The following is a 22,943-nucleotide window of genomic DNA, read 5'->3' on the forward strand; positions in this document are numbered from 1 at the left end:
CCTAGAATACTTCGTAATTATCAACAAAAATCGTTTTTAAAATAACCATTTATTTCACTTAGTCTATTACAAATTACATGACGTGAAAGGGTTCCTAACTATCAATTCTATAAAAATAGAAGCAATATTATCAATTGTTCAAAAAGATTGGGCGGCCATGTCATCAGCGCAAATCCCCAACATAGCTAAATCGTCATCTGGAGGCAACGGCGGGGGTTCTAACGGAGGATGCATGGCTGTATCATACCCTGGCGATTGATACGCAGGATAATATGCATTCTCAATTTCTGCGGAGTGATTGTTATGGCCGACCTAAATATAAACGATCAACAAATTACTAAAACGCAATTACAAACATAAAACTTACATAATTATTTTCAAGTAAAGGTTCCTCAACTGGGGCAGGAATCGCTGGTGGTGGTGGAGGAGGAGGAGGTGGTTGTGCAACTTCTTTTTTCTTCGGCGGGTTAACTTCCCTGGGAGGGGGAACCGGCATGATTTGTTCCACTGCAGTGGGTTCAGGGGGTGCTGAAATCGGTGGAATGGACGACAACACAGGAAAACATACTACATCCGGCCTGGGGATGTAGGCTTTGGCCAAATTTCCAGTTTCGAATCTTGTCTTTCTCCGCGGTTCGTATTCTTCCAGTTTAATCTCTTTCTCTTTCTCGCCTTTATCCACTCTCTTCTTGAACAACGGCATCCTGCCGATGAAGGGTAGCTTTTTGTAACTTGGAGGACCTGGCGGCTTCTTCCTCGAGGAATCCCCGCGGTCTCTCGGCTCGGGAGAGTCGGCTTTGGTGCTTTTGCGAGGCCTACAAATAATCTTCCAAATAAAAGTGAATTTTAAAATAATTAAACAGACCTAAATTGAGGAGACTCAGCTCTAGAGTTCTTCCTGTGGTCATCTCTATGGGAGCTTTTCGCTCTATGGTTGCGGCCATCTTCCTCCTCGCTCGACCTGCGTTTACGAGTGTGCTCCTTTGCAGTTTTAAATCGGACATGGCTTCGATCTTTATCAAGCACACGATTCATTTCTTCCTCTTTACGTTTCCTTTCCTTTTCGGCCTTTTCCGCTACGTCCTGCTCCTGCCGGCGCTTTTTATCATACAACTCCTGTTCTTCCCTTTCCTTCTCTTTGCGCCGCTTCTCCACTTCCATTATCTTAGCTTTCTCCATTTCTTGTTTGGCCTTCATTCGGTCTTTCAAACTTTCCAGTAAATTCTTCTCAGTTTCCGGCACAGGATTCGAGATGGTCATCCATTGATTGATCACCTCGTCTTCAGTTGATTTCTCCTTTTGGTCCTCCTTTTTGCGCACATCTTGCATTAGCTTTTCTAGTATTGACCATTTAGTCATGTCCTCGTCCATGATGGATTTGACCTAAGATTTGAGATTAAAAGGCAATTTAATGGTGGTTTCAGAATCGTTCACCTGTTGCATATTGCGCATGGCTACTCTTATGCTTTTCGCCTTGTCCTCTCCTTTTTCAGTCTCCTCCCCTGAACTACTGTCTGAACTACTGGAGCTGCTACTCGATGAATCGCTGGACACTTCCTTCTTCTTCTTCTTTTTCGACCGCTTTTTCTTTTTTTTCTCCTTGAGAAAACTCTCATCCGAAGAACGCCTGCGGTGACGTTTCTTAGTTGGTTGCTTGTCAGAATCTGTGGAATCGGCCCCCTGTTTTCCACTGCGACTCATCGCAATTTCACGATCTTTCAACCATTCTGTTTCCCAGTGTGGATTTTGCTTTACGAAATTCTGGAATATGTCAACTCACATTATAACCCATAAAATTCGGAGCCTGAGACAGCAAAGGATTGAAACGCACTTTTGAAAGAAGAAATTAGCTTTTCCTCTCAAATAATCAATAGAAAACTATTTCTGCATTAACATATACTTACCTCGTAATTTTGGAAATGCGTTTGGGATTTTAGATGGTGCGATGCACAATGTAAATCTCCAATCCAAATGTCGCATAGTTTGCAATACCACGATGGGGCCGAAATGAAGAATTGAAGACCTAAGTGAAAAATTAAAGCTCTTTTATACATTCATAATGCAGGCGGCTTTTTTTCATTTTATTCGAGATAAGTTCGCGTCAAGACTCCTAGTTTATGGGCTCCTTCCTTACCTTTAATGGGGACTCTTTTCTTAGGCGCGTCATCGTAGCTTCTCATCAAAGGTTCCATGGGCAGTTTGTGCCACGGGGTGGTATCCACTTCATTTTCTTTGGCCTGGTCCTGGTGTCGTTCGCTTTGCAGGTGTTGCAAAAACTCCTTGGCTGTGTCTGGAAATTTGTCACAGGCCCGGCACCAATGCATGCCAGTATCATAGTACACGTAACAGTGCCTGAAAGAAAAATTCAACAAATAGAGCTATTATGTAAATAAACATTCAATGCTGATACTTCTGTGTTCATCTGAAAACGAGGCGGCTCTACCGAAAGGAAAATAAACACTCAACCAGGCCAAACACTATTTATTATCAATTATGAACAAGATTTCCTTAATAAAACTATGTATAAATATGCCACCATACCTTTCAGAATCAGAGTCCCTCTCGGTTTTATCTTTACCCGAGCGAGAGTAATTGGGAGAACTAGATCGCTCCCTAGGTTCAGTTTTAGGTGTGTGAGACCCAGCTTCAGGTTTTGAATCCTGTTGCTCGAGCTCCGCTTCTAAATCCATAGCCTTCTTGCCATCTTTTATAATGCTGGACAGCATTTCAATGACATTCAGAATGGCTTTAAGTTTACTGTTAATTTCATCCTAAAACGGATAATAACGTCAAGTTCTAATATACACCTTAACTGAAAGAAAAACGTTACCTGAAGTCTCTCATTCTCCTTGAGCACATAGCGCAGTTCCTTCTCGGATTTTTCATTACCGGCCAATCCCTGCTTTTGCAGTTTCAACTCTTCCATTTCGCGCCGCAGCACCATCGCCTTTTTCACATAATCCTCCCTCTGTTTCGTCAATGTGGCTTTCTGCTGCTGGATTTCTTGCACAACTAAAAGAAAACACTCTTTCAGATTGGGTCCCTGCAAAACTTGTAACATATAACAACTTTATTCTAATATACTCCTGATAAATACGGGACATTTTATCAATCAGAGTGGGTCCCTCCATCAAATGGCTTTTATCCATGACAAACCCTACGAAAAGAGGCAGTTAAAATGGCGGGTCAACACTTAGTATAAAAGTAATGTAGTTAGTTAGGATCTAAATACAAACCCTGGTTTTTGTAGTCCCGGTTGAGGCCGAATTTGATGGATTCTGCTCCCGTTTTTACGCACCATAAGTGAGTTTATTTATGCATTGGGGTGATCAAATTTGAATCAAATGATTTAATTGTGGGCTTAAGAATATGTCTGTGTGCACATGATACCACCAAAGACACCGTTACTTAATACACAGTACTTAATAGTAACTATTATATAATTTATAATACAGGATGTTTCCTTCTTACTTTGTCCTAAGTAGTGTCCTCTTAAAGTTGTGCTGTATGTATAGGAAACACCCTGTATAACTCATTAACTTCTAGGAGCTCAGTAGAAGAATTTAGTCACCTAAACATGTCAATACCACGAAATTCTAAAGATATTTACACTATTATAGCAGAACCAAAACTTGACATTGCTTACCTATAACTAAAAAGGTGATAGTAATTAACATGAAGCTTACCTTCTTTTTTAGGTTCTGTAGGGGGTAAGGGAGGCTGTGGTGGGTAAGCTTGCATTCCTGGAACTTGGGACCAATCGGTTTGCTGCTGATATGCATCTCCTGGAGGTTGGTGCTGTTGGGTCTAGATAGAGAGAGAAAGAGAGAGAGAGAAAGAGTGAGCCCCACCTATCACATACAACAGAAAACTTAAAAGTGAAACGTCATGGCAACCTTAGGATTTAATTCCCTTTTTCATGTGATTATTGTTAATTAAAAGTTTACATGTGTTCTTTAATGGTGCAACAATCTATAATTTAATAATAAGTTTATACACACATACCTGATATCCATAGTAGCCGTAAGGATATGGGTAGGGATAATTGCCATACCCTTGTGGGTAATTGGGAGTTGTCTGAAACAAGGAAAACCAAATGCCAACAACAAAAAAGTAGAATTAATTCTAGTAACTTCTTTTACAATAAATACACTCACATTGTTATACATTTCTTAACCTGGGTCCAAGGCTTGTCTGTGGGGATTCAAGATGAGATGATGGCTGTAGACACAACTTGTAAGGCCTGTTGATAATTAGTCTTGCTGTAATTTATAGAGACAAATCGATTTAATAGCGAATTATTGAAATCAATAAAAGAGACGCCATCCATGGTGTTTGGTGGCGACAAGGATGTCCCTGTCATGCCGGTAATCCTCTTATTCTACACTTTCGGGGGTATTACGCTTTAATGATACTTACTATGCAACCAACAGAGGGTAAATAACCGTGTTGGTGTTGGAAAATTCGGCTTAATATTTAACTATATCAAGCAATAATAACGTGAATTGTTTTAGTTTTTATGAGCCACATTATCCGCCATTTTTAATTTTAATTAATTAGTTGACGTGAATGACTGTCATTGGTGACATGTGAATCCTATTGCACCGCCCTTGGGGAATTTAGGTTAGGAAGAACCAATTTACTTGCGGGTTTCCTGGATTTCACAGCTAAATCTTCGTTAGTCATGCTTAAAAAAATATGAAATATTACCAAATTGATGCATTTTCATGAAGGCATTCATAACAAATACATAATTTCTGGTAAAATAATCAATGACACCACCAAAATTATCAGTTCAATAGCATTCATAAGAACTCATGTATTAAACAAAGAAAGAAATACATGTTTTAATCTATACTACTCAAACACAGAGGGACAAAATTTTGACACTATTGGCGTTTCAGTTGTTTTTTATTTTTATTTATGAACATTTATTATTTTTAATTTAACTATTATTTAATGTAGCCTTTATCCATGATTTTTCCATATAAATAAGTGAGAACAAATACAAATCCACTAAAAACTTAAGAATTAAACTCTCCAATTCTAATATGCAAACTTCTCAAATTACCACTCAGGTAGACTATTCTCAGGTAATTTCAGAACAGCTCATTAAAAGAAAGAAAACGCATCTACTGATTTATATATATGGTTACAGATACCCCCAATTCAACAAAAACGTATAATAGCGTTTGTGAACCATTTTGTCACTAGCACTGTGTCATTTTTGAACAGTTTCTGTCAATTATGTGAATCACGATTTATGGAATTTGAATATAAGACCCAAAAAATTGAAGCTTCATTACTAATTTTGGAAGCTCAGGTGAGATCCTGGACCTTTAGAAAATATGAGAAAACTGTTATTTACAGCTTTCATCTATACAAGGACTAGATGCTCAAGAAACATCCAAAGAGCTAAAAGAATCTTCTCATGAGATAACTGACTGTGAATCTCAAGAAGGACACACATCTGTAGCTGTAGATAATGTAAAGCTAAGCCTAGAAACTTCAAATAGTATGGCGAAAGAGGCAACAGTTAAAAGAGATGATACCCCTCTTGGGGTTAAAGCAAGCGATGATCCCAGGTTTGTGAAGTTTTTTAAAATGCTAAAATTTGGAGTGCAAGAAGAGGCTGTTAAGCTGAAAATGCAGGCCGAAGGAGTTGATGTCTCAGTTTTGAAGTGAGTAAAAAGTTGATGCTTTGATTGTCATTATTTCTTTATTGCAATTCTAGTACTCCCGATTTGGTAATCCCAGAAGAATAAAATTAGTTTAATTATTTAAAGAATTAGGGTTAAAAACACAATAAAGGACATAAAAAAAGTTGGTTGAAACGTTTTATTAACTTAAAAAATTACATAGTAAGGTCTAGAACTGAATCATTTGTCCCTTACGCTTTTTATCTCCTCCAAGCTCAAAATGTTTACACCTTTTAAGGGGAATTTGTTTCCTGTATTTACAGTCTGCACATTCCATTCTCAAGACGATTTTCTTAGTTGTTTTTGCCTATAAAAGCGACAACATAAAGCTCTATACAGACCTAAACATTCCACCACACAAGGAACTGAATGGCAGGGCAAGAAACTAATAGAATTTGCAAACATATCTCACCCTTTCCAAATCAAATGTTTGGCATTCGGTTCATTGAGCGGCTAAATACCTTTGCTCTTTAAAGAGCAGATAATTTAAAGTTGATGCATCCAATGCAACAATGATGCATTTTTTTAAGACAATATTTGCTCATTGTTGAACAAAACTAATATGCGAAACATACCTTTTTACGGAAAATAGGCTTGGTTTGACCACCAAATCCCTGCTGTTTTCGGTCATAACGCCTTCTTCCTTGAGAGGCATGACGTTCCTTTGACTTTTTGTATTGTGTTACTTTATGAAGCTTGTGCACTTTGCACTTCTTGCAAAACGTTCGCCGTTGCTTCGGTACATTTACCTAAAAGCAACTTATTAATTCTCTCTAACAACTGTAATTGAAAAGAACCGTTCTTCTATCAGTCCTTGTAGGTCAACAAAACTTGAAAAGTTTAACATAACCTTTCATGGGGAATTAAAAGTGCACAATCAAAAACAATCTCTAGAAAAACACGTTAAATAAAACATAGATAGGTCTAATCTAATGAAATAATTTCCTGTTGGGTCTAGATTAATGAGATAAACGCAGATTTCCCGTTGTAGATTTCAAACTCACCATTTTTGCTTTTTCCAGGCAAAGAAGGGAAACATGGAAGGTCTTGGGAACGTCAGAACTGCCAATGTCACGTCATTTCAGATTTGTCCTTGATTTCTTAAGTTACGTTAAGAGTATATGTGGTACGTTCAGAGTGTGAGTGTATTTCAGAAAAAATAATATTTCTCGTTTTTTTCTCAATTCTCGTTAGATGATTTCGAAAACTACCAAAAGTCTTGTGAAAAAACTGATTTAATTAGAAGACTGTTGCAGCTTTGTGATATGACTATTTATTTTATATTTTGGTTTACAAATGTCGAACCTTCAGATCGGTAACTACTTCTAGTTTGTATGAAATTATCCGTTAGGGGCCTGCCATTATACTGTTGTGAAAATTCCATGATATTGCTGACGAGCCTGATTTCTTCTAATTATTACATTTCACAATTTTCGCCACAACCGATATCAATATCGGCACAATATTTCCGAAATTCTCTATAGATTATTTCATTATTTTATTATATTTTCTTCAATTCTGCTTTTCTACTTACAATTCATAATGGTGGTAGATTTAATTTGGCCTGCTAACGATATTGTTCGTCATTCTCAATTTCATGTGTTTTTATTTTTATTTCTGAATAATACCATTTTGTGTAAGTGAAAATTTTATCATATTTGATGATAATTTGTTATGTATCTGTTGTAAAACTAATTTACACAATAAATGGTTTCGCGAGAAGCTTTTTCATCCCGCAAATAAGTTTTCTTCCAGCAGCGCGAAATAATTTGAATTGCGCCCCCTAGCCAAAGCATCATCAACCAATTTCCTAATCTCGAAGCAAAACCCCGGCCTCAAACTCTAATCTAGAAACCCTCATTTACCTAAATTCATTAATTTATTTCTCAATAAATTAAAACCAGATTCAAGATTATCTTATTGTAGAAATCTTAAATTTGTTTAAGAAAGGATTGTAGGGTAAATTGAGTATTGAATTTTGCTTTTTAAAGAAAGCCGGCTGTTCGGGTAAAGGCGGAATCGGTCGGGTTATGAGGCGCCATATTAATTTTTGAACCAAGCTCGCTTGTAGCCGGCCCAGTAGTGTTTTCGACCTTCTCGTGAGAGCTTCTTCAGAAAGAGGGAAAAGTCCCAAAAAAATATAAACAAAATGAGTACGAAAGAAAACAAAGAGGTTGCAGTTGAAAAGTTGGAGAATGACAAAAGTGCGGACGCGAAGTGTGAATTAAAAGGCACCAAGCGACCGGCCGAGGTGAGTTGTTAGCACATTTTTCCATATTCGTTTTTCATGCTTTTTTCCGTTCACCGCCATGGTGACATGTCCTAATTAAGCCCACAGACTTCTTTATTGCATTTTCTTTTACTTTCCTAACAATCCGGGCTCATAACTAGAGTATTCCGACCGAAATAAGATGACGCTTGTTACCATGTGAGTTTAAAGACCGGTTGTAGAAAAAGCGTGTAATGGCTTCCTTTCAGGAGCTGCACAGCGTGTTCGATTTAGGTGCAAGGCGCTTTGGCGTCAAATGTTTAATCGCAGGTTTATTCCACAGCACAATATTTTCCGTAGTAACTTTGTAAACAAAATCCAAAGCCCATGGATCCCGCCATAATAACGGCGACGCCTCGTTCGAGGCTAGCCAGCCATAGTCCCTCCGTCATACACGCACGAGCTTCCCTACAACATGGCGAAATCAATAGACTTTCCGGGCGGCCCCTTGTGACGAGACTACTGTTTTGGTATTTAATTTCGCATTTTCCGAGCGTCTTTTGTCGAACCCGATCCTCATTTTGATAATTTTTTTGATTTCCCATTGGCTGCTGTCCGAAAATGACCACCGTCACTACTTACTTCGATTTTGGTTCATTTATAAAATTGTGGTATGGCGTCCATAATGAGCAGGCAAATATAAAAATATATCAACTGCTAATTTGATTTTATACAAAGTACGTAGTTTTTGGATATTTTCGTGGGGAAGTTCGGAGATTGTTGACATTGTAAGTGTTTCCTTCACAGAAAAGAAGTGCTTGGAGCTTCCTATACAAAACATTGAGAAGCTGCTATACAGGGTATCCCAGATTTTAATTAAGGAATCTTTTAAAACTTATAAAAATGTTTGTGCCAGTATAATAGACAAATCCATATTAAGCAAATGTCAAACCTGGGTCACTCTTAATATTATTTTTTGTAGATCTCAAATTTTTATTTTGTTGTATTGGGTGTTCCAATGTCAACTTAATTTATAGGAAATGCAATTTTAACTGAAAAAGTTAATTTGGACGTATATGGACAAAAGATTTTATTCTTGACTTCTAGGCGAGAAAGTTTCAAATTGTTCATGCTTCCAGTCCTTGGAATCAATCAATTGCATCATTGTCAATAAAAAAATAATTCAAATACTTTACTTTTCAACTACTGTTTTAGCGCTAAACACAACACACCACCTAACTGATATTAAACATTTCAACACATTATTATCAATATTGCCTTTAATATTTACTTTCATATCTGCATAGTGAAGTTATTTACTGATTACCAAATCTTTAATACATATATCATAGATATGCCTCCTTACACCTGATAAATAGCGCGATTTAATTTTTGCTGGTATAAGGTTTAAACCCCTTTAAAAAATAACATCATGCCGAACTATCCTGCATTACGCTAGGTAAAGACCTCATGTGTTAATGAGTCTAGCATGGCATAAGAGGGGAATGGAGAGCGCACCTGAAAGACCGGAAGTCAATTTAGTTAGAGGGCAGATGCCAGACACGCGTCTTTCAAATTGCATGTTATTTATTTTTATGCAGTGAACAATCCATCCTAAAAAGTATCCATCCTTATGATAAGTTTGTCTAGAACTTTCAAAGATTCTTACATTCAAGAAACAGCATTATATGGAGTTAAATTTCTAGGACAAAACTGACGACCCAAAGAAGCAAAAGAAAGAGGAGAATGGCGCCAACTCGGAAGGGGAGGAATTAGAGGAGGAAGAGGAGGAGGTCTTGGAAGAAGAAGACACTGGAGAGGAGGAGATTCCTGAAGGAGAAGATGAGGAAATTGAGGGGGAAGGTAAGAAATCAAGTTGTGTAAATGGCGTATTGCAATAATGTGGCACTTTGTAGAAGATGATGAAGAGGACGTAGAAGGCGAGGAAGGAGTAGACGAAGAGGAGGATGACGCATAATGAACCGGATCCCTTCCGGTGAAAACGATCTGTGACGGACATTCTCAGTGCAAATACAACCAGAGTTACTTTGTGGCAACGTTGCCACTTCACCCATCCACGTCATCACGTCGCCGCCCTTCATCTTCGTGACATTCTTGTCTTGTAGCATGTCCCGTCTCAGTTTTTTTGCCACAAAATAGCTCTCGAATTTGCCGCTGATGGTTAAAAAAAATAAACAGTGACCGTGCGATGTGTGCGAACGCTAGCCGCGGTACCTGACCTCTTGTCTAACTTATTACTTAACTTTCCTCCCTTCGATTTGTAAAAATGTCCAATTTATGTAAATGATAGGTATAAATTTTAGTTTAAGTTTGTTTTTACCTTGATTTTTCGTCACAACAAGTAGTGGGTTTTATTTTTGTACAAAAACGCATTCATTCTTATCGAAGTCGTTTCCATTTTTTTTTTACTTAATCTTATTATCAGAAACGTAGTAGACACAGTAATTATTAAGGGTTTGTCGCCGTTAACAACCTCAATATTAAGGGTAGCAGTTGGGTTAATTGGAAGTTGTTCTCCGCCGTTGAGTATCGATTAAGGGCAATAAGAAGTCTGTAGGCTGAAATGCATCATACATAAAATTATAGCATAGAGTCAATGATTTTTTTTTAAATCGGTGTGTTTTTTGTATGTATGATAAATCCTTGTAGTTATGGTTTTTCTTAAATTATTTAGGAAATTTACGTTAATTAGCGGTGCTAGTTGCGTACTCATTCACTGCCAAATGCATGTCTTTAATTGTATGTAAAACTCTAGCCGATGAGCCTCTCAACTTCCGAAGTTATTGCTCCAGAATCTTGAGACTCAAATGGGTAATAATTTCCAAAATTCCAGGGGCTCGTCCTTGTTGAATGCACCACGAGTGTATGCAAACCTGGCAAGATCAAGTGATTGCGTTTTCCAGGTGCACTAATACGTAATTTTTAATCCGCGGGAGTTTTGTATATAATTCTACGATCATTTGGTGCGTTTCATTCCAAGGAATAATGATTTTTTGATCCAGTTAGAGCGGGCCCAATCGCTCGATCCCATAGATTTACTGAATTCGATGTAAGGAAATAATTTATGGAAAATTTTGTCTTCATTTGTTCAGTGGTGTTTTATTTTGATTGATATAAATGATGGATACAAATTGTTTCATAAGGTTTTGTCTTATTTCAGTTGGGTTTTCCCGATATTTGGAAAGGTATTTGTGATAGTTTTAAGGGTAAATGCTAGGTAAGTAACGGAAGAGATGGTATAAGCTTCGGCGTTGCTTCATTTTAAGTTTTATCGCCTTTCTATTACACTTGCCGTCTACGGATGTTGCCTAGAATTTAATTCGATGATGCTATTTAATTATCTTTATTCTTTACTCTCGACATTTAGTACTGTCTTGGTAAGTTGTGTCACATTTCGGTTAAAAAAATATTGAAATAATATTTTAAGAAGCCAATTTGAAATGCGTTATAAATTTGGCAATGATGCAAATATGTGTACCTTGCAGTTAACCTAGCTTTTTGATAGTTTTCGGGTCGAGTACTTAACTTCAGTTAAAATTGGTTTTTATTAAATTATTCCTGTGTTTATTGTGATATCAGGGTACATATGAAATTTATTAAGGTTTTAGTAAGTAGATTTTGCGATTTTAACAGTACAAATGTAGAGCAGCACCGATCAGAAGTTTTCCGGTTTACAGTATGCTTTTCCGCTACTATAAAATAATAGATTTTGTCTCTCGACGCCACATAACTCTTCACTTGTGCCTTTCAAATTGAATCCACCTAATTTAAGAGAATAAAAACAATTCAATAAGAGTTCCACACTGACCGAACGTCTATTTTAACCTGCTCAATGCGAAGCGCCCTTGTGGTCACTTCTACGTTAAGGTTACTCGTGAATCTTAATCTTAACGTGAGCAGACCAATCTCTCGTAAGTTATTTCCGATAACCTTAGAGCTAAACTTCGATCAGTAGAGTTGATCTATATAGATAGTTTCGTTCTTTATCCGTTAATCCATAGGCGCAGAAGTGGTTTTTTAGATAACGACTATTTTTCAAATAAAATTTGTTTCGTGCGATACATGACTAAATCGTTAAAAAGAAATCTAGCTGTTCAGGAACGTTGCCGAATCTGATAGATTTTGGAATTACTTTAGTTTGTATCTACTGAATATAGATGGCGTTTATAGTGCGATGCAATTGAACAAATAATCTGAAAAATGTTCTTGATCGAAGATTTTGTTAAATGAAAAATCGTTTATTTTTAATTCGTTATTTATTATTTTACATATTCTATTCGCCGGTTTTATTCATAATCACTAGTGAAGAATAATCTATTTTTTTATATATTAATATGGACATAGTCCCTGCGTTGCGTGCTTGAAATGATTCTGTAAGCACCAAGTTCAGGAAGAATGCGTAGCTTGCAGGCGTTGTTTCACGCCCAACAAAACTATCAAATTGCTTTCTTTAGTAAACGATTATATTACTTGAATTAAACAAAATATATTTACATATAAAAACAATATACACAATGAAATATATACATAGATAAAATATTATCTTATAAATAAAGTTCCTCTCTGAGGAATGTGCCGTTGCGGACAACAATTGCACGTATATTATAGGAATTTATACGATTATCGAAATGAACAAAAAGTCGATAATAAGAAGACGTATTGCTTTCAATTTTTCACATAGTACTCTTAATCCTCAAAAAATATCACTATACCACATTTGGCTTATATACTTTTGTTCTGGCAAATTTGCAGATTCCCTCAACACAGAGTAAAGAATTACGCTGATTTCGTGGACCAACGAGGCAGGATTCTATCACAGGCTTTTGTAGAGATGTCCGATTATCGAGATTGGTCTTCGTTGGTCCACTAAATCACCATGAAAAAAAAACGAGCTTTGCTATTAAGTCTCCTATTGCTTATTCGCTAAGTAAGTAAATTGATCGATTAGGGTTTTCATCAACAGTAAGTACTTTCTATGGCTGATGTACGGTGATACTTGAGAGCGGCGGGAAGTATAAAACTAGAAAACTTAATAACCCATACGTAATCATAGGAATATATACATCTACACTGATTGGAGTATTGTTCTTGCCTACGGTCTGTTTAATATCAGTCTATTAAGCCGAAATTTCAGGCCAAACTAAGAACTAAGCGGAATTTCGTTGCCAAGTCAGCCTGCAATTTGGCATAAACTCAAGAGATGATTTTGCATATTGAACTCATGATACACCTCGCTATATTATGGTATTAATAATATCTAATAGAATTCCATATAAAAAAGCTTTTTATGTACAGAATATTACTATAATAAAGTATTGCCTCAACTATGTTCTTTTAATAGGTGGTTGTTCTGCCTTATGATAGCGATCATTAGGAGTGTCTATAGGCTACCCTGTAGGAAAAACAATTTATTATTATTTCTTATTAAATAGGCCTTTTGATTGCTTTTACACAATAATGTACAGAGACGGGAGCAATATCTCCTCTCGCACTCAATTGGACATATCAATGGCTCATAAGAAAAATAGCCGCGCATATTAAAAAATAGTCTCTTCTATCATAAATAATAACCTAATTAATGTACGAACGACTAGGATTTGATGAGACGATGACTATATGGCACATAAAAATAACTCTCTTAGTGTTCATCACTGGTCGTGCCGATGTATCCGGCCTCGTCTCGTTCCGCTTTTCCGCCTCTTCCTCTTGGAATCCCTCTGAAACGCCACGTTTCCAGGATCGTCGGCCAGTTGGGGGTATTTGTGTATACTGTGAATGTCGACCCCCTCGTAGCCGTCCACGTCCCCGTGGGAGACCAGTTCCTCCTTCTCCTCCTCGGTCCAGTCGCCTCTCCCTTGAAAACCAGCGGCGATCAACTGCCGCTCCAGTTCCCAGGCCCTTTCGATGGCCCTTTTGTGAGCGTGCCGCAATATCTTGTGCGTTTCTTGTTTGGGGTCGGCTCCGTACTTGATTATGATCACCGCGTCTGGGTTGTGCAGTCTGAGTTCTTTCAAGGGGGTGAGAGATCCGTGCTCGGTAACCTGGAACGTCGATAATGATAATGTTTAAATACAAAGACTCTCGGTTGTTTTTTTTTTCAATTTATAATAGTTACCCATTATGTACCTCTAGTGAATGCGATCTTTTTTTTTAACCCCCGTTTTGCATCATTTTGAATGTTAATTCATTCTACTTAGGAGGACAAGCTGAGCGTTATAACCTTTCTGGTATAAACTGGGGCTTGTCCCCCTTGATAAAAAAAAACATCAACCCCACGACCAATCCCTACCTCATGTGTAGAAACGTTGAACATCCCTCCCAGCCTCCTCAGCTCCTCCGAATCATCTCTTATCTTCAATACGTTGTCCTTGACGAAATAGAAAAAGTCTTGTTCGTGGATACTGAATTGCAAATTCAGGAAAAACGAGTTGTTGAACACTGAAGTGACAACGTCCTGCACTACTCCATTGACTCCTTCCACCACGCTCACCAGGGCGCGATTTCCCACACGCGACACCAACACCCCCTCCCCAAATACCGATTTCCTGTAAGCCACTCTGGGCAGCAAATTCCTTGTTTTAGGCTCCTTTTTCAGCAGCGGTTTTGGCACGAAATTTATATCATAAAATTTCTCATTCACTTTATCCACCATGCATTGCAAACCTGACATTATCCCGAAATCTGGGGCTAATTGAGGGGCCGATACCATCGCTCTAGGGGAGTACACCATGCGGCCTATGTATTCGGACCCCAGCATCTTCCCTATGTCGTATCCATACAGCTGCAGCCACCCTTTGAGACCCGTCATATACCTCGTGGACAGTTTTGAGTTAATGGGGTCATTATTCTGGAATCTGTAGATGAAGATGTCCGTGGGAGTCGTAAGCTTTGAGGCAAGTTTCTCCCACGCCGGGGTCACCCACTGACCAACTATAGGGTCATAGAATCTTTTTTTGATATATACGAGTTTGGTGTTGGGGTCATAAATTCCACCATGGAAGTCGACGGGAAGGTAAAAATCAGGGTTGCTGTCCAGAATGATATTTCCAAAGGGAGTCCTTCGGACTTCTTTAATGAGGTTTCCATTGATGTCGAATAGCGCCAAGGGGGATCCATTTTGGTCAGATGCCACGTAAAAGCGTTGTTCCAGAGTTTCAACGGTGATCAAAACATCACGGGTATCATAGAGGAATCGGAAGGTTCTTCCGGTTTTTGGTAAATGCAGATGGGTGACTAAATCGGGGGTGCTTGGGTTGGCGTAGAAGAATTGAGTGATGTTTCCTTTGTCGTCATTCCAGGCGATAAGGCGGCTCTTCTCGTCGTAGAAATACCAAGTCTGGAATTTGTCCCTTTCGAAGGCGTGGACTAGTTGGCCTGGAAAATGAGAAAAATGCCGTTTTATTGCTGTTGTTATTCACATCATGACTCACCTTTAGGATTGAACCGATACTTCTGTTCCCCTCGCCTCACAACAAATCCACTGTTATCGTAACTATTAAACTCGACATCTCCATATTGCACCACCCTATCCCCGCTATCATACGCCAACGTAGTTTTCTCCTTCTCCTTTATAATGCTTTGAATATTGCCATTTTCGTCATACACATACTTCCAATTGCTGCTTCCAATCACCTCCAAAACGTGTCCGTCTGAATTGTAGTCAATACGGTCCATGAACTGAGTTCGGCCCACTAACAATTTCTGTTGCTTAATCCTGTTCCTGAAGTCGTATTCCAGCTCCAATCTGAACACATCGAATGATTTTATGTTGATTAAAAGAGATTTTAACCGGCCGTGGTCGTCATAATCGATAATGCTGAAGAACTGTTTGTTCGTGTCTTGCATTACTGATCTATTGAAGGTATTTCTGTAGATTCTTAAGTCACTGACGGTCTCTAGAACTCCCAAGTTTTGATTAAACTTCAATTTCAATTGAGGCATCTCCTTCCCGTTGATGTCTACATCAATGCTGGACAACCTGGCATTTCCGTCATACTGATACTTGTAGTGAGCATTGTCCAGCCCACTTTTCACATTGAATTTCAGCCTTTCATCTTTGACCAATCCAGAGTGGTACTTAAACTCCTGTTTAAGCTCAAAGTTCGGCTCAACAATCTCAACATTTTTGACCAGCCCTAAGATGTCGTGGTAGGTATAATGAGTTGAACTCATACCTGCTAATGTGGTCTCTAGCCTTCCAGAAGAATCATAGACGTAGGAAACTCTAGCTGATTGATGAGGGAAGATTTTTGACAAAATTTGCCCGTCGTCATTATAGGTAATCTCATAGGGGTGGCGATTCATCGGGGAGAAATACTGGTATTTGAAAAATCCCAATGAGGTCTGCAAAGAGAAGGTGTGGATGTGTCCTCTAGGGGTCGTTAGAGATTGTAACGCTCCAGAATCATCGTATTGAAGTAGATAATCTGAGCCTCTAGGGGTGGTCACCTTCAAGGGCAAACTACCAAACATATCCTTGAAAGCATATTGCAAGGAAGACCCATCAGCGTACTTGATCTCATACAATCTCCCAGCTCTATCAAAGCCGTAAGTCTCACTCAAATCCCCCCACTTCCAGCTGCTCAATCTGCTGAATCTGTCATATTCCAACTCAACTTCTGCGAAAACCCCGTTCCTGGGCCCGAATCTGATGGGTCTGGATGATCTGTCATAGGTGATATTGAGTAGATCTACTTTGTCGTCCATGAAGACGCTCACAGAGGCAGTTTCCCGGTCATATTCCATAGTGAGGATGTTTTCACCATTGACGCGCAGTTTTTTGCCCACTTTTGCAATGGCTCTAGGGATATTTTTGTTGCCTTTGGCGTTTTGATTGGGGCGGACGTAGTATCTAGAGGAAAAAGCAGAGCATTGTAACATGAAAAAATAAACTTGTTATGCATTCCAGATCGCTGTGGACGATCAGAATGTAAGGTCAGAAAATTAAGGCTGGTTCAACCTATAGCGACACTCACGCTTCACCTACACAGGGTTTAAAACTTAATACATTGATAAGAAATCTATGTGTTAGTACTAAAACGAGGATCATGCTTCTATGTGTTCAAACATAATCCACATTCGCCAAAACATCTACATTGAAATCATATTTTGTGGACAATTTGGTGAATGCGTGTTTTCGACTTTGCATGAAATTGCAAGATGATTTCTTCTATTGTGTTAGCTAGTGTTATCTTTATCGATACTCACCTCCATTCAAAGCGATTCGCCAAATCTCCTCCTAATTCCGTCCTTTGTTTGCTGGGTACTGGATAACTTTCAGCCAAAAGAACATCTTTGTCTGCTAATATATTATACGGAACCGTGTCTGTTGTGGTGATATGCGACCAGGCACTTACAGAGGAAACTCCTCCATCAGGATATAAGATAATTTTGTTTTCCGTGTCTTCAACCTGCAAAAAAACACTTCGTAACCTAACCCTTCTTTTGATTCATACCGTACTTTAGTGGAGACACTGGACCCTTTGATAAGCATTGCCAGCTGCCTTTCATTGTTCTCGTTTACTCTCACTGTAGCCCCCTTCACGCTCAAGTCAAAGGACAGCCCTATGACTTTTCCAGTAGGAGTTACCGCTGAAGTTAGTCTTCCAAATTCATCGTAATTGTACACATAGCTCCTTCCACTGCTATCCAATTTCGTTTTCAATAGGCCTGTGGGCCCGTGATAGTCAAAAGTGACGTTGTAGTTGTCAGGAGTACTCAGCTCGTGCAACATACGCATCCTCGTCATCTTCAAGCGGCACTTCTGTCCTTTTGTGTTTTCAATAGAGTTCACTTGTCCAGAATAATCTCTGAGTAGAAATACTTTATTTCCAGCAGCATCGGTCACGGTGCTCAATTTTCCGTTGTTGGTGTTTACGTTGTAAGTGAATAAGTAGCTAGTTTCTCCTGTAAGGATGTTCTTGGTGGCGATATGCTGCCCGAAACGGTTGAAGATGTAAGTTTCCTGAGTCTCCGGTGAATAAATGTCGTACTCTCTGGATATACTGGTATCAGGAATGCTGGCCATTACCGAACGAATTCTGCAATTCGATTGATCCCCAATATGGACATGCCCGTCCGGGCTCACAGTCACTGAAGATATGGTGCTGAACTTGGAGTTTGACGCCAAATAGTGATCGGCGTCGAAGCAGTCACATCCCCGTTCCAGGCAGTTGCATTTGGACTCAGCACCGGCATAAGCAGTGATCTTTCCATCAGTCCCAATTACCCTTACTCTATTTATTCTCTGACTATCACTCTCAGCTACGTACAAATCACCAGCAGAGCTGAAGGCAATGCTCTGGGGCATTACTAAAGTTGCATGGGTAGCCAGATCCAGGTCAAAGTCCATTAAAGGGGGAGCGCAGTGCAGTGGTCGCCCAGCGATGATCTTCACTCTGCCGTCCACTGTGAGCTGCAAAATCATGTGATCATCGATGATGTGCAACGTATTGTCCAGGGGGTTTATCGCAAGATCCGTAGGCCATCTTAAATGGACTTCTTCGAGGTTTAAAGTCCCTTCGCACGGTAACGGTTTCCAGTGAGATTTGTGCATGTGATTCCCGATTACTGTAGTCACAATTCCGTCTCTATCCACCATACGGATATTGGTACCGTCGGCGAAATAAACGACGTTGTCATTGGATACAGCTACTCCCTTGGGATAAGCCAATTTGGCGTCTCGAGCTAAGGCTCCATCTCCACAATGAGCCTCGTCTCCTGGAAGGCAGCGCTCCCCAGATCCCACCACAGTTTCCCAGTTGCGATCTGGATCAGAAAAGTCGTCTGAGCTGCGCACGCGGATTATGCGGTGCCCTTCCGGGTCTGAGATGTACAGAGTTCCGTCCATGGGGCTCAGAGCCATATGGTAGCGATAGAAGACACGAGTGTTGCTACAAAGAAAAGAAAATGAGCGACTGTTAAGCATTTCAGAAACTAATGAAAATGTTGCAAGGGAAAATTGAAAATCGCCGCGATGCTTACTTGAGCCGCACCAAAGTCCGTACAGATCCATCGGTTTGGATTTTCCTAATCAAATTATAGTCGCCCACGTATATAGCTCCGTCTCTATCGCTCTCGAGTTCCATGGGTGCCAAAAGGCGCTGCTTTGAAGCCTGCCCTTCGCAGTCCTGGCAGTCCATGGGACGTTGATGGCCATCCCCCATGGTGGTCAGTATTACCCGAGGTTTGTGCTTTAGATAAATGTTAGAACCGTCTCCTTTTTGGAGAATTCCTGAAAGAAGTTCATAGGCCCAAATTACTCGAGTGAGTACGCTTATGCCAGGACGGGAATTATTAGTGTTTACGCAAAAGTAAGGAAATTCCAAGCTGTTTCGCAGATAGTAATAAAAAATCTTCCATTAAATCATGTACCTTCATGGAAATTATATCTATGATGAATATCCAGGTTCCACCCTCCAACATCCGAAATGCTCATATCGTGTCCGCTCAACTTGGTAGTTTGTACATCCCAAATCACATCTTTGCAGTCGCTGTACTGATAGCCCACCTTCACTATTGCAGTGGTCACTCCATATACCCTTTGTCTGTAGACGTTCAGTCTGTTCCATGCGTAAGTAAACTTGATTACCGGGTCCGCTTCGAACACCTTCTCGAAGAGAATCCCTTCAATGGTGATGCGCAAGTGAATGAGCTTTAGAGTGGCCGGAATTACGTCTGGAGTGAGCTGGAGCTGGATTGTGGACAAATATCCAGCGGCACGGGAGCTGTGGTAGACCAAATGGAGGCCAGTTCCAGGGATACCTTAGAGACGCGTTAATAATCGTATGGTGGTTCGTTATTGCGGTGTACCTACCTAAACTCTCTTGGATGACCTGCGACTCCGCCAAAATAGCGCTTTTGTCCGGGCAAGCTCCCTGAAAACCATGCTTCCACGTGGCCAAAACAACCGGCTTCATGGTGTCGTAATCGTGCGTGGTGCAGGGCTGCGGCACTGACGCTATCGCCTTCTCTTCTCCCAACGTCATTATTACATTATCGATTATCACTACCTCATTCCATGGCACGAACACTATGTGACTTTGAGGCCTGAATGGGGATCTTCCAAACTGCAATGTAACAGCCCCTCCGCCGTTCACCAGCAAATCGAACCAGCCATCGTCTCGTGTGAGGGTGAATCCCTCCAAGGGGGTGCTAGTGCTTACGCGGACGCCCATCAGACCGAGGCCCATTTGGGTCATGACGCGTCCTCGGACCACTGCAGAGCGACTGTATAAAATGTTATGAGTGAGTTCATGCCTCCAATGGAGTTTCCTATGATCTTAACACAGTATAAGCCAACTGAAAACGTCACAAACACAGTGGGTTGAAATGAAAATACACAATAACACAAAACAGATTTGTCCTAACTACGAGAGTCGACTACCGTGCTTCTTCCCTTTATATTTACCTCGCATTGAAGTGGTTCCAAAAGACACTGAGCAGCATAAAGGGGAAAGAAATTTCATTCAATTAGTCCTATTTTTTCAGTATAAATCCCAAACAAAACTAGGATTGATCGATGTTTCAAAAATCTGCAGATTTGAGTGCTTTTGCCGGTGAATAAACTTTGATTGTGGGGTGGAAATAAACACAACGGTTGAGAGAAAGAGAGAGAGAGAGAGAGAAAGAGAAAGAGAGAGAGAAAGAGACAGAGAGAGACAGAGAGAGAAAGAGAGAGTATGGTAACAACAGAAGTTACGACAAAAGGAGGTGTGTTTTCGACTGGGGCACAACAATGCGTCTATATAATAAGTTGTTTTGCAACAAGAGGAAACATATAACATTTGAGGTTCACGTGGAGTAATAGTTAGTTGCTTATACCTTTCATTGAATGTTTCCTGCCGGGCGTAGTTCTGCAGACTTCCTTCGTCAATCAGGAACTTCATCCTTTCGAAAAACGAGGCTGTAATGGCGGGCGGTTGCTTCCTCAAGAGGATGTCTATGGGCTTAGGAGAAGACACGCAAAGCTGGCTGCTCTTGCAGGCGGCGTTGGCGCAGCACTCCGGATCCTCGCAATCGGACAGTCCATCTAAACCATCGGTCAGTTTCAACCTCCAACTCTTAACAGAACCGCGTTACTTTACCTTTATCGTTATCCCTCCCGTCACTGCAGTTCTGCTCCAGCAGCAAGCTGCAATCGGGCCCGTCCCACCCATTGTCGCACCTGCACTCCCACATCCCATCTCCGTTAAACCTGCACTGTCCATGAGCGGAGCAACTGTTGGGACATCCCTCTATGGTGCAATGCTTCCCATTCCATCCGGTGACGCAAAGACAAGTACCATTTTTACACTGTCCATGTTCGTTGCAACGTGGATCACACTGTTTGAGGTTGCAAAATTCTCCTGCCCAGCCGGGATCGCAGTGACAAGCTTCGGAGACACAATGACCATGATTTCCGCAATCCAGATCGCAGAGTTCTGATGCAAAAATTGATTTTAAATGTTGCCATTCCCGGACATGACAGGAGGGGCTACCTTTAGAGCAGTCCTCTCCAGACCAGCGAGGCTCGCAAGTGCAGGTCTGCGACTCCAGATCGAAGGAACCGTGTCCAGAGCAATCTGGTAAGCACTGCAGTGCTTCCTTATCCATTTGAGAACAGTCGGCCCCCTTCCACCCCTTTTTGCAGATACAGGACCCTTCTAGGCAGTACCCATGACTCGAGCATGTGGGATGCGGACAATCAGCTATAGAAATCAAACGCATATTTAAGTTTCGATCCAGCCCGACCCGTTCAGCAGTCATGCACGCAGGTTAGTGACAAGGGAGGGGCTTACCCTCCTCGCAAAATTTCCCCTTGTACCCCCGGATGCAGTTGCATTTGCCGTTAGCACAATGCCCATGCCCGTTGCAATCGGGCACCTCGCATTCGTCATGCCGCAGCTGGCATTCTTTGCCTTTCCAGCCTGGATTGCACTGGCATTCTCCATTGATGTACTCGCCGCGTTGGCTGCATAACACCGGACACACGCCTGCGCGTAGAGAAAACGTAGATTTGACATGCCAGACAAGGAATGTGGGCTGAAGGATCCAGAAGTTGCTATGAGCATCTGGATCCTGGAGATTTTGGACATTAGTAACGGATTGTGCCGCATATTAAAGAAGCGTCAGAAGCATCGGTTAAGGATATTATTGAGCATACAGGATGGAGAAAAACCGAAGCTACTGTTTTCTGCAAAAGACAGTGCTTCCATCTGTCAGATTTATAAAGAATGACTCGAGGTTTTGATCCCCAAAACCAGTGGCGTCTCATCCGAGCACTTCAAGAACAGATAAATTCTTAAAATTGGCCACGTCGATGTGTTACGCCTCTGGCTTCTACTTTTATCCTACAGTGGCTACACTGCACGCAAGGTTAGCACAGAAATTAGCATACAAGTGTATCAAATCATGCCCTTCCAGACTCACTTTCACTGCAGTCGTCCCCGCCGAATCCAGGATTGCATTGGCAGTGCCCCATGAGACATTCCCCCTTGCCGCTACAGCCATTAGGGCAATTGTGGGTCATGTCGTCTGCAACTTCAGCCTCCATGGTGATCTCCTGAGGGTCTCCATCGTCGTTGTACAGCGAGAGGAACCAATGGCCTTGCTCCATGTAGTGTGTGACCTCTTTTTTTACTATAGACTGAAACGTGATACTCGTGAACAATTTCTGCTATTGACTGACTGTGCCGAAGACTCACGTGAGAAGCTCTGGTAGTTCTCGCTTTGAATCCGCTCAAAACCTCCAGAATGTCATATTGAGTGTGAGTGGGTAGAGCGTTTCTTCGGGCATAAACACCTATGCTGGCCCCTCTGGGTATGCTGTACTCAAATTTCACATATGCGGCTTGAGGATGATAGAACTGCATGTTCCAGTAACCATAAGGGGGAATTTCCTTGGTCAATCTCTGTCCCAGAGAAGTTTGTGCAAATGTAGTCCCATCGGGGGGGAATGACTGTGCGGGGAATGTTCGGGCCCCTAAATCAATGCCCTCATGTTAAATGGCCCTTAAAAGGTAAGCAAATCATGC

At 40.6% G+C, this 22,943-nt stretch overlaps 5 protein-coding genes across 18 annotated transcripts in view; 2 read left to right on the forward strand and 3 right to left on the reverse strand.

Annotated features, from left to right (window-relative positions):
- Positions 1-30: 30 nt before the first annotated feature.
- Positions 31-4,579, reverse strand: LOC136347902 (zinc finger matrin-type protein CG9776-like). Of its 3 annotated transcripts, none has more exons than XM_066298313.1 (12): positions 4,420-4,579; positions 4,158-4,243; positions 4,006-4,077; positions 3,687-3,807; positions 2,831-3,012; positions 2,542-2,771; positions 2,135-2,352; positions 1,905-2,023; positions 1,435-1,761; positions 866-1,383; positions 368-815; positions 31-312 (listed from the first exon to the last, which is right to left on the reverse strand). In XM_066298313.1, exons 2-12 carry the CDS (start codon positions 4,167-4,169, stop codon positions 139-141), a joined length of 2,421 nt encoding a protein of 806 aa, XP_066154410.1. In that variant the 5' UTR covers positions 4,170-4,243; positions 4,420-4,579; the 3' UTR covers positions 31-138. The 3 variants fall into 3 exon arrangements, with proteins under 3 accessions (XP_066154410.1, XP_066154409.1, XP_066154411.1); XM_066298312.1 differs by having other exon boundaries at positions 4,158-4,262; positions 4,420-4,571; XM_066298314.1 differs by lacking the exons at positions 3,687-3,807; positions 4,006-4,077; positions 4,158-4,243; positions 4,420-4,579 and adding an exon at positions 3,070-3,672.
- A 317-nt stretch (positions 4,580-4,896) lies between these two features.
- On the forward strand, positions 4,897-5,975 carry CCDC53 (Coiled-coil domain containing 53). The gene is made up of 4 exons (XM_066298336.1): positions 4,897-5,093; positions 5,159-5,323; positions 5,371-5,681; positions 5,735-5,975. The coding sequence occupies exons 1-4, from the start codon at positions 5,052-5,054 to the stop codon at positions 5,763-5,765; spliced, it is 549 nt and encodes a 182-aa protein (XP_066154433.1). The 5' UTR covers positions 4,897-5,051; the 3' UTR covers positions 5,766-5,975.
- Positions 5,825-6,851, reverse strand: RpL36A (ribosomal protein L36A). The gene is made up of 3 exons (XM_066298341.1): positions 6,704-6,851; positions 6,275-6,448; positions 5,825-6,006 (listed from the first exon to the last, which is right to left on the reverse strand). The coding sequence occupies exons 1-3, from the start codon at positions 6,704-6,706 to the stop codon at positions 5,869-5,871; spliced, it is 315 nt and encodes a 104-aa protein (XP_066154438.1). The 5' UTR covers positions 6,707-6,851; the 3' UTR covers positions 5,825-5,868.
- Positions 6,852-7,760: 909 nt separating this feature from the next.
- Bacc (Bacchus) overlaps positions 7,761-22,943 on the forward strand; it is a 43,630-nt gene continuing 28,447 nt past the window's right edge. Inside the window, exons 1-3 of one of the 2 annotated variants that reach the window (XM_066298337.1) lie at positions 7,761-7,950; positions 9,615-9,771; positions 9,825-11,536. In XM_066298337.1, coding sequence (XP_066154434.1) covers positions 7,849-7,950; positions 9,615-9,771; positions 9,825-9,886 — 321 coding nt within the window. In that variant the 5' untranslated portion in view covers positions 7,761-7,848 and the 3' untranslated portion in view covers positions 9,887-11,536. The remainder of the gene's footprint in view (positions 7,951-9,614; positions 9,772-9,824; positions 11,537-22,943) is intronic. The other variant, XM_066298338.1, reaches the window with a different exon arrangement.
- Positions 12,371-22,943, reverse strand: part of Ten-m (teneurin transmembrane protein Ten-m) — a 95,178-nt gene continuing 84,605 nt past the window's right edge. For 9 of the 11 annotated variants that reach the window (XM_066298285.1, XM_066298281.1, XM_066298286.1 and 6 more), the window contains 15 exons: positions 22,614-22,891; positions 22,339-22,555; positions 21,708-21,902; positions 21,408-21,617; positions 21,015-21,350; positions 20,752-20,959; positions 20,339-20,365; positions 19,745-20,157; positions 19,303-19,692; positions 18,913-19,162; positions 17,390-18,821; positions 17,137-17,339; positions 15,360-16,780; positions 14,219-15,303; positions 12,371-13,970 (listed from right to left, as the gene is read on the reverse strand). In XM_066298285.1, the coding sequence (XP_066154382.1) occupies positions 13,578-13,970; positions 14,219-15,303; positions 15,360-16,780; positions 17,137-17,339; positions 17,390-18,821; positions 18,913-19,162; positions 19,303-19,692; positions 19,745-20,157; positions 20,339-20,365; positions 20,752-20,959; positions 21,015-21,350; positions 21,408-21,617; positions 21,708-21,902; positions 22,339-22,555; positions 22,614-22,891 (7,058 nt within the window). In that variant the 3' untranslated portion in view covers positions 12,371-13,577. The remainder of the gene's footprint in view (positions 13,971-14,218; positions 15,304-15,359; positions 16,781-17,136; positions 17,340-17,389; positions 18,822-18,912; positions 19,163-19,302; positions 19,693-19,744; positions 20,158-20,338; positions 20,366-20,751; positions 20,960-21,014; positions 21,351-21,407; positions 21,618-21,707; positions 21,903-22,338; positions 22,556-22,613; positions 22,892-22,943) is intronic. The other 2 variants (XM_066298283.1, XM_066298282.1) reach the window with 2 other exon arrangements.

Source organism: Euwallacea fornicatus, chromosome 30 (assembly GCF_040115645.1).
Source record: "Euwallacea fornicatus isolate EFF26 chromosome 30, ASM4011564v1, whole genome shotgun sequence".
NCBI lineage: Eukaryota > Metazoa > Arthropoda > Insecta > Coleoptera > Curculionidae > Euwallacea > Euwallacea fornicatus.

What these genes read in the sequence shown, in the direction of transcription:
- LOC136347902 (XM_066298313.1), bottom strand. An exon ending in CGCATTTCCAAAATTACGAG is followed by an intron (nt 1,762 to 1,904) that starts GTAAGTATATGT and finishes GACATATTCCAG; the next exon opens with AATTTCGTAAAGCAAAATCC. An exon ending in CCATGCGCAATATGCAACAG is followed by an intron (nt 1,384 to 1,434) that starts GTGAACGATTCT and finishes CTCAAATCTTAG; the next exon opens with GTCAAATCCATCATGGACGA.
- CCDC53 (XM_066298336.1), top strand. Translation starts at nt 5,052, where the DNA reads ATGCAAACTTCTCAAATTACCACTCAGGTAGACTATTCTCAG. An exon ending in CTCAGGTAGACTATTCTCAG is followed by an intron (nt 5,094 to 5,158) that starts GTAATTTCAGAA and finishes ATATGGTTACAG; the next exon opens with ATACCCCCAATTCAACAAAA. An exon ending in TACTAATTTTGGAAGCTCAG is followed by an intron (nt 5,324 to 5,370) that starts GTGAGATCCTGG and finishes TGTTATTTACAG; the next exon opens with CTTTCATCTATACAAGGACT.
- RpL36A (XM_066298341.1), bottom strand. An exon ending in AGCCTATTTTCCGTAAAAAG is followed by an intron (nt 6,007 to 6,274) that starts GTATGTTTCGCA and finishes TCGCTTTTATAG; the next exon opens with GCAAAAACAACTAAGAAAAT.